Source organism: Primulina huaijiensis, chromosome 13, assembly GCF_012295235.1.
Source record: "Primulina huaijiensis isolate GDHJ02 chromosome 13, ASM1229523v2, whole genome shotgun sequence".
NCBI classification, from domain to species: Eukaryota; Viridiplantae; Streptophyta; class Magnoliopsida; order Lamiales; family Gesneriaceae; genus Primulina; species Primulina huaijiensis.
This window is the reverse complement of record NC_133318.1, coordinates 15,999,428-16,009,772: the sequence shown is the minus strand read 5'-3', so window position 1 is coordinate 16,009,772 and position 10,345 is coordinate 15,999,428. Positions and strand designations below refer to the sequence as shown.

The 10,345-nt window shown below is 33.7% G+C and overlaps 1 protein-coding gene across 1 annotated transcript; it reads right to left on the bottom strand.

The window, feature by feature from the left end:
- Positions 1-6,800: 6,800 nt before the first annotated feature.
- LOC140991672 (xyloglucan endotransglucosylase/hydrolase protein 24-like) lies at positions 6,801-7,921 on the bottom strand. Its single transcript, XM_073461765.1, is given in 3 exon segments — positions 6,801-7,219; positions 7,301-7,494; positions 7,607-7,921. Coding segments are annotated over 3 exon segments (885 nt in total). The 5' UTR covers positions 7,892-7,921; the 3' UTR covers positions 6,801-6,813.
- Positions 7,922-10,345: the final 2,424 nt, after the last annotated feature.

The following is a 10,345-nucleotide window of genomic DNA, read 5'->3' as shown; positions in this document are numbered from 1 at the left end:
ATATATATAATCAAATATAATTATATCTATATTTTTTAAACAAAAAATAAATCGCTCTAATATTATTAAAATAATATATTTTAACAAATTTTAAAATCTAAATAATCATATATAAATAAATTTAAAATTTAAATTATTAGAAATACTTAATAAATATAAGAAAACAATCAAATTCTATAAAAATAAAATTTATTAAAGTGGCAAATCGGCCGGACCAGTTTTAACCGGTTCATTGATCCGACCGATTCTTGACCCGTTCGGCGGGGAAAAACTCTTGGCACATTTTCCAGAGAAAAAACGATGAAATGTTCGAATGGCGTTCTTGGAATCTTCTTAACATAAATGAAACATTTTGAAGGCATTTTGGGCATTTAACGAGGATATTTAAGTATTAAACAACTTGAGATGGAAATATTCCACTATTGCTTTTCAATTTATCAAAAAACACCTAAAAAAAATTAACTTTCCTTTGACTTCCGCAGATAACGTAAACCTCACTTGAAGGACGAACTGACATCATTTTAGCAATGGGGACAAATGTTTTCTCGTAATCCATGCCATGCTTCTGAGAGTAACTTTTAGCAACAAGACGGGCTTTGTATCGTTCAATAGATCCATCAGATTTGGTTTTATCTTGTAGATCCAACGAGAGCCAATGGTGTGCTTTTCTGGTGGCAACATAACCAAATCCCATGTATGAGTCTGATGAAGAGCAGTCAGTTCCTCAGCAATAGCCTTTTGCTAAATTGGATTACCAACAGCTTCGCTATAGGATAGAGGCTCATAGAGACTATGAACAGAGGCAAAAAATGAAGCGAAAGAGCTAGAATAACACGAGTAAGCAAAATCAAGTAGTTGAATAGACTTACGAACGCGAGTGGACTGACGGAGTGGAGGATTATCCGCAATGCCAGGAGATGATTGGGTTATCGTAGGGGGATTTGGAGGAGCAAGAGTCTCGGGTCATTAGAAGTGTATTCACCCCCAAATCACAACGAAAGCACTTGATGACAGCTGAATGTTAATTTTTCACAAGAGCTTTAAAATCATTGAAAATAACAAGATAATCAAACCTATGTTTCATCAGATAAACCCAACAATAACGAGTGCAATCATCAATAAAAGAAACATAATATCTTGACCCCCCTTTCATGGGAACAGGAGATGGTCCCCACACATCTGAATGAACAAGATCAAAAGGAGTATGAGAAAAAGAAAGACTTTTATAAAAAGGTAAAGCCGAAAATTTTGCAAATTTAAAACCATTACAATCAGAAATATCATGACTTTTCAAGATTCCTAGTGCTCTTGTAGACGCTAAAAATTGCAAACGAGATGTGGAAACTTGTCCTAGATAATTATGCCATAAATAAAAATCATAAGACGACTGACTCAAGCGAAAAGAAGAGAGATCCACACTAGATGCTGCAACATCTGGTACTCTGAGATAATCCAAAACATAAGGCCCCCTGTCTACGGCCTGTCCCAATCAGCCTCTGGGATCGCAGGTCTTGCACATTACAATTTGAAGAAGAGAAGTAGACTGAGTATCCAGACTCACATAATTGACTGACAGAAACAAGATTAAGTGTAAGATTGGGAATATAGTATACATCAGGAAGAGATAGATAACACATAACAAGAGAACCAACCCCTAATAATGGCATCGTTGTACCATCAGCAGACACAATTTCAATGGAAGATTTGTGAGACAAAGAAGCAAAAGAAGACAAATCAGGAGACATATGATGAGATACTCCAGAATCCAAGATCCAGATGGACGAAGATATACCTGAAGTGCCAGAGGATGACAAACCTATATGTGAAGAAGCTGACATAGCATGAGGCTGTAAAGCGAGGAATTGTTGAAACTGCTCAAACAAATACGGATCCAAAGACGGTCCAGCCACTGAATTGCTAGACTGAGGTGGTCGATATGTCCACTGGTTTGATGGATTACCAAGTTTCCATGGAGTGTTCTGATGACTGATACTGCTGCTGTGGTTTCCATGGAGTGTTATTTGGTCGTTGTTGTTGTTGTTGCTGTTGCGGCTGCGCTTTTCTTTTACTCAACAATAGTGGGCATTGAGCTTTCCAGTGTCCATTCTCTTTACAAAAAGCACACTCATCTTGAGAAACTTTCGTATTTGACATGTTTTGGTGATTAGCTTGAGGTCGTTGAGGAGCTGTAAAGACAGATGGTGGTGTAATTGAGATTGTCCATTTGTCAACGTGAGACTTAAGAAGAATCTCTTCAGTTAACAATTCACATGCAACTGAGTCAACATAAGGAAGAGGGTTGCGATGAAGAATCATCCCACGCAGACCCTCAAAATCATTCCGAAATGCCATCAAAAACTGTACCAAGGCGGTTCTTCTCTCCGAGCAATATAAGGTGAGAATGCTCGCAATTCTGCAGATTCTGTTAATGCCAATTGATCCCAGAGTGCCAACATGACAGAATAAAAATCTTCGATTCTCATATATTTCTGCTGAAGAGCACGAATATCTGTCTCCAATTGATATTGTTTGGCAAAATTAGACTGTGTATACAAGTTTGTCAGATGATCCCAAACCTCCTTAGCAGTCTCGTATTTTTCCAATTGAGTACCTATTGAGTGCGCAACAAAATTATTAATCCACGTAATAATCTTCGAATTATTTGCCTCCCAAACATCCAATGACGCAGCATAATCAGGGTTCGTCTGGTCTGTAGGCTTGTCTCGCACACCTGTGACATAGCCCCACATCGATTTCCCCGCAAGAAATTTTTCATAACATAACCCCAATACGAATAATTTTTTCCATCCAATTGAATACTAATCGACTGAAGAGAATCGTCTTTACGACTAGCCATGATGCCAAAACCAAACAAAAACGAACAAATAAAACAAAACACAATGCAGAGAAGAAATCGTACGTGATTACCAAAGAGAAACTATACGAACGAAAAGTTGTACGAACACAGATCCATGTGATAGAGGCTCTGAAAAAATGTATGGTGATGCTCTGATCACACAAGTTGTACGAACACAGATCCATGAGATAGTTCGATCCATGAAAGCTGTGGATGAGATTAACAGTTCTTCTCTACAATTGACAAATCCATGAGATAGAGGCTCTGATACCATGAAGAAACGGAGAGTAAGTGAAAACTCAAGTCGCATTATTGTGAACTAAATGATAAATAATACAAAGAATTAAGTTTATATAGCTAGGATAAACACAAAAATATTAAAATGACTGATATACCCCTGAAAGCTAATAATAATATATTCTAACAATACACATATGCAAACCTATGCGTCACTAAATCTAAACTAGAGCCAACTTTTGTTAGCTTGAGTTAAGATGACCAAGAATCAGTTATGTTGGTCGAATCAACAGTTGAACAAACCCAATCCACATCACAATCGATTACACGGGCAGCAGAGTAACTCTGGTAATTAACTAAAGTATAAACAGAAAAACTCTTGTCAAACGGTCTTATTGATCAATTTTGTGAGTCGAGTCTTTTATTTGGGTCACCCACGAAAAAATATTACTTTTTATTGTAAATATAAACATAGTTGATCTGTCTCACGAATAAAAATATGTGAGACCGTCTCACAAAGAACAAATAAAAGAGTGACATAAAGGGTGTATAGACACACACACACACACACACAAGAATTTGCTTACTACAGGAGACTGAGAGATTGAAAGCAATGTAATAGAGAAATATAATTCAAGAGAGCTATTATTCTTGAAATTGAGAGAATGCAAGTGTAACGCATGGAGTAAATATCACAATATGTTGATTTAGTAATGTGATATTACTAAAAAATTAACGAATTTTAAAGAATGAAATATGACATATCTTGTACATAAGAAGTTCAAATGATTTGAAATTTGAAGATGACGTAGAAAACAAAAAAATATAGAAGTGTTGTGTTTTGAGTTTTGGAAAATTTGATCGTTTGAGTGGTCCAAACAGATATATCGTTGTTAAAAATGTTAAATATTATATATTATTTTATTTTATTAATATAATATAACATAATATTTAAAAAAATTGAGGCTGTGTAAATTTCACCGCAACACAAGACTTTTGAACAGAGAGGTGAGGCAGAGAGGATAGAAACGAAATAATATAGATTTAAATTTTCTTTTCGATCTTGCGAGTTACTGGTTTATCCAATCGACGAACTGACTTCAGTTCTGGAGTCGTTGACACAAGATATTCGAAATGAGGCATAAATTTTATATTTTTGATGATGTTTGAAATTCGTCGATTTATGAAATAAATCCGATAAATTGTTAAATCATACAGAAATTGAAGATTGTTGAATAGTGTATGATTTTAACGAAAAAGAAAATATTATACTGGTGTTATTTTGAAGATTGTTGATGGTTTGATTGTCCAGAAACAACAAAGTGGGTATTTCTGTTGAGATTTCAGTTATATTTTATGTTGTTGTTAATATACCTGTTATGTATTTCGATGATGTGAGTTGTGTGTGCTCATATTTTGGAGACTGTTTTTGTTAGACATGTTACAAGACTAGTGCTGAAACATGATAAAGGTGAAAGACTAGGTGTGTCTAGTCAAAGAAGTGCTGTAGTTGATAGTGGATAGAGAAAATATAGCTTATTGTTGTATTTGAGTTATGTGTATATTTATTAGACTGTTTCTGCTACACTGATGTAGATAGTGTGATGATTCCACTATTTTGTCGTATATGCATTATATTATTACGTCGTTGAAAAGAAAATTTGTATGCATATGACGTCACATATTGTATGATTACGTGACGAAGTCTGGGACACCATAGCAAGACATAGTGAATTCTTTTGTACAATATTGTTGTGTATCTCAAAGTTTATAAATCAATGAAGTTTCTCGTGGACGTAAGTCACTTAAATAGACAATCCACGCAAAACCCATTGTCATTCTTGATTACTTCTTGAAGATATATATCTGAATTCTTGTGTTCATATTTCATCCGAAAAATGTTTGATATAAACTTGCACAAACCGAGTTGAGAAATCTTCATGGAGATAAAGCCATCCTCGTGCATTCATACAGAGAAACACACAACATATAATAAAAGTCAATTGTGAATGATTTAAAGATTGATGAATGATGTTAGTCTAATTTAATTTACTTGTCGAGTTCTTGTTTTTTTGGATTAAGCTGCAATTTTTCGATGAACGCCGGATAAATTGATATAGCCAAAGTGTTTTTAATTGACGTTTCTTGTAATTGTCTCAATTCCCCTGCAATTTGAAGTTCATAATTGCAACATTTTTTTGCGAGCCGATAACAATTTTTTATTTTTATAAAAACTAGCGTCCATTGGCAAATGATTACCGATGTGCATGCATTTTAGGTCTACATAGTGCTCGTGTGAAATGTCTAGATATTATATTACAATTAAAATTGTTAAAAATTATTTTTTTTTATAAAAAGACTAATGTCACATATACAACAAAATTTTTATAACAATTTTTACAGTACAAAAAATTCAATAAAAAATTCTATTTATCAAAGTCACATGATAAATTCAATACAAAATCTCATGAGATAATAGTAAAATCTCACAATATAATAGAAAAATCTCATGATATAATTGTTTTAAATATTGTTATACATATATTTATTGTACTCTTAGCATTATTCAATTATTATACTAGGGATGGTATGCTATTTTAAAAAATAAAAAAATATGGATAAATATTAAAAAGACTATTTTATTAAGATATGGTTGTTACAAATGAGCTAAAAAATTTACTAAAATAAGTTTTTATAATATACTGATGGAGTATTTTTGTAATCTTATTTGAGTATTTTTTGTTTATAAAAAGTCACGTGATAACCAAAAAAAAAATTTACTTTAGGCCTTTATGCTTTATAATATTTTTAAAAAAATTTAGGGTACATCAAACTAAATTTCATATTAATATTAACATTATATTATCATATGTACGTAGAGTAAGAAGAATAAAAGACGAGATGAGATGAGTAGTAGATGACCAACTAAACCACGGGATATTTTGTTTTTTAACATCGGTTAACTATGAAGAAATGACACACATAAATATATCATTTTTTTAATTAAATAATTGATTGAAGTTATTTTATAAATTTTCCCGCTCAAAACTCAAGTAATTAATATTTTGTTTTCTTCAGTTTTGAGATAGGCCTAATTGGGCCCTTGTTATGGCATGATGTTTTTTGATATTTTGGGACTTCGGGCCCCAAAGCCAAATAAAAATTGAATCGCCTCAATTTGCAGATTCCAAATGGTGTATTTAATATAAAAGATTTAATGATTTTCGTAAATTTTAAAAGTTTAGAGATATTCAATTAAAATTTTTATATATTTTATAAAAATCTAGTAATATTTAAAATATACTTTTATAGAATTTTAAAAAGTCAATAACGTATATATGTGTCAAAAAAAATAAAAAAATTAGCGTAAAAAATAAATTTCTTAATTAAAAACGGTTAAGTTGATCAAATGAATGTAGAGTGGGTCTCATGTGAGACCGTCTCACAGATCTTAATTTGTGAGACGAGTCAATCCTACCCATATTCACAATAAAATGTAATATTATTAGTATAAGAAGTAATAATTTTTCATGGATGACCCAAATAAGAGATCCGTCTCACAAATTTGATCCGTCTCACAAATTCGATCCGTGAGACCGTCTCACACAAGTTTTTGCCATGAATGTAATGTTAATTTGTAAAATGATCAATAGTTTAAATTATCTGCTAAAAATTTAGTGTGGTAGAATATTATTTCTGTAAAAATTCTACCATATATACTACATTAATATTGTGCATTCTGCGGGGAAACCTTGTGGGAATCGCTTTGAATCCGCGCAGTAATTATATATCATGAAATTTTTCTGCACCCATTTCAATCTCTGTTGGCTAGTGGCATCAAGCTCTTCGTTTAACCATGTGTAATTCTTGCCGTTGGAGGCAGTACCAGAAGCGCAGGACGATGCACCGGAGGGCGAATTTATACATGCATCAGCCTTGTAATTCCGGTACGAAGCAACGAATGGAGCCTTACTCCAATCGGTTTTGATCAGTCCCCCTCTCGTCGCCCAATCGTCGGCATTCCACAAGCTCGAGTATATCCTCATCGGCTGATTTTTTGGGTAGGGGACTCCTCGCGATTCTTGATTCTTGAATTCTCTGATGGGTGTGCCATCTACAGAGAATCTGGAGATCATGAAAAAGAATGATTATCAGTAAAAATAAAATGAGTGAAGCGATGAAAATACGAAAAAATTAATGACTTGCATGATTCACTGGGGATTCCATAGGATGGAATACGTATGAAAATCAGCAGTGGGATCGAACCAAAGATAGAACTGCTGTTCTCTATTGCCTCTACCCTGGACGTACACGTTAGTGTGCAGAATATAAGGGTCGCCACTCAAATTCCCCAAGAACTCGAAATCTATCTCATCATGTGTCGCCCCTTGTGAAGACAACTGCAAACAGATCGATGCAAACGACCCATTATATTAGTTTACTCGTAACGTCGTACGATTAAATATTCTTACAAAAATAATAATAATAAAAAAAGACATGGATTATACTTACGAAATAAGCAGTCACGGTTCCGGCAGAGTTTCCGGGCACAAGTTTGAGCTGCGTATCGATCTTTCCGAACATGTATTCGTCCTTGGACTGGAATCCAGAGCCCGAGGTTTTGTCCAAAGTGAGAGTCAGAAGCTCGCCATTGTTAACGATTTTCCCTCGGCCGTCTCCCCATGTCACGTCGACATCTTTGTAGAAATTGGCGGAAGCAAGCGTAAACATGATCGAAGTACAGATGATTATAAGAGGCAGCAGTGTAAGTGAAACCGGTGAAAACTTTGGAGCCATTTTGAATAAAACGTAAGCCTTTTTTTTTTTTTTTTTTTTTTTNAATGTTTTCCGCATATATTTTCTTATTTATATATATATAAATATAAATTACCAAATGAGGATATAAAGTTTTAAAACATAAGTAATAGATGGTAATTTATTTTTATTGAATGAAAGGACTGTTGGATATTTTATTTGGACTATGATTATGTTTTGTTGGGGGTGGGTGTAAAAGAACATAAATGAACTTTTATATTAATTAGTTGGGGACAGATGGCTCATTTAAAAGCGACAACGTAAACAGAGTTTAACGCCTATGGTATGGCAAATCTTTGTCTTACACTGACACTAGTTTTGTAGTGATTGGTGAACGATATCCATATGTTCGATTTTCACTCGTATTTCATTCTATACCCGTGTAAAAAAATTAAATATACTATATATATATATATATAAAATAAATCGAAGACAATTATTATACTCCAACGTATCTATTTAAAAAAAAAACTTGGGTAAAGATAACATCCCAATCCGCATTCCATTATGAGCTAGTTGTATTCGGATCGGATATGAGTAGTATATTTTTTTGGGGATTTGACCGAATATTTCGGTTGGGAATAAATCTAGCAAGTGGATTAGGTCAAGTTATAGTAAATGGATTATGAGTCCAAGTATCGATCTCACAGAGACTAATATTTAATTACTAGAATTTTTATTACTTAACTTAAGCTAGACAAAATAAAAAAAAAGATGATATGTGAATTATTAATCTAAACTATTAATTAAAATAATTGCAAATAAAAACGACGAATTCAACTATCAACTATTATAAACGAAATATAAATAAAATAAATCAAAAACAATTATTATAGTCCAACATATCTAATTCCTTAGGTTCATTACATTTGCAAACAATTTTGGTAACGTATCAATGAATATGATTTACAAATATTTAAATTTTCACACACACACACACACACACATATATATTGTGGTTTGTAGAACTAGTGTCAACTTATACCAAATAAACGGCTCCGATCGAGGGTTATCGCTCAAAAAATTCCACAAGAAAATTTAATTTAATAATTAATAATTTTTTTAAAATAAAAAAACGAGATACGAAAAAATAATGGAAAATATGCTCAAATAGACTTTTGGTACTTCTTCGAAATCAATCCCACCGGCATTGACAAAATGCGGGAAAATGAGCTTCTATTATTATTATTATTATTATTTTACTTTTTTTTCTTAATGTGGTAAGAGGAAACTGCGTAAAAAATAATTCCATTTGGTAAAAATCCACTTTAAATTTGCTCGTAATATTCCAGGTGGCGATTTACCTTTCTAGGATATTCATTTATAAAAAGGAGTGAGCAAAATTTTATGATGGTCCCACTTGCGGAATTTGAGATAATAAAACCGAAAATAAAGAATAAAACTGGACACCGAGATTTACGTGGAAAACCCCTAAAAATTATTAGGGTAAAAACCACGGGCAAAATGAAAAGAATTTCTACTATAATATTTTACGGTGTACAACTCACTCACTGTGTTTCCAAAGAGAACACACACTCTCTTAATACAGGAGAACAAACACCTCACAAATATTATAGAATGTTATAAGATGAAAGAAAACTCGAAGAAGGGATGATTTCAGAATGAAGGGATGAGCTCTATTTATAGAACTTCCTGTCAGTGTGAAGACGCTTCCATATTTCCACGAAATTTCCGCCAGTGGAAATTTCCTTCTGCATACATTTAATACACGTTTTGACTGGCCCCATTTTGAAAAACTCTTGCTGACATTTCTCCTACTTGGAGATTTGATTGAGAATCAAACACATCTCCACACATCCTTTCAATCTTGCCATTATTACCCTGCTGCTTACATTTCTGCTAGACCACTTGAGTATCTACACCACTCAAACTTGTTCACTGGCTTGGTAAGAAAATCAGCTATGTTATCATTCGTATGGATCTTCTGCATATCCACGCTTCCTTCTTCTACTACTTCCCGTACAAAGTGAAATTGTACTCCAATATGTTTCGTCCTGGAATGAAAGGCTGGATTCCTTGCAATGTGCAAGGCACTCTGACTATCACAAAACAAAGGAACATTCTCTTGTTTGTGCTCGATCTCCTCCAATAACCTTTTAATCCATATTGTCTCCTTGCAACCTTGAGTAGCTGCCATGTATTCTGCCTCTGTTGTAAATAACGCCACAACTGTCTGCAGTTTTGAAACCCAGCTTACTGCTCCTCCTGCAAGTATAAACACATAACCAGTAGTAGATTTCCTCTTATCAGGATCACCTGCATAATCTGAATCGACATAGCCCCTGAGTGTAAAATCCGATCCTCCATAACATAATGCAGCATTCGAGGTACCCTTAATGTATCTAAGGATCCTCTTGACAGTGCTCCAATGCTCTCGTCCAGGATTCGCCATATACCGACTAACTGCTCCCACTG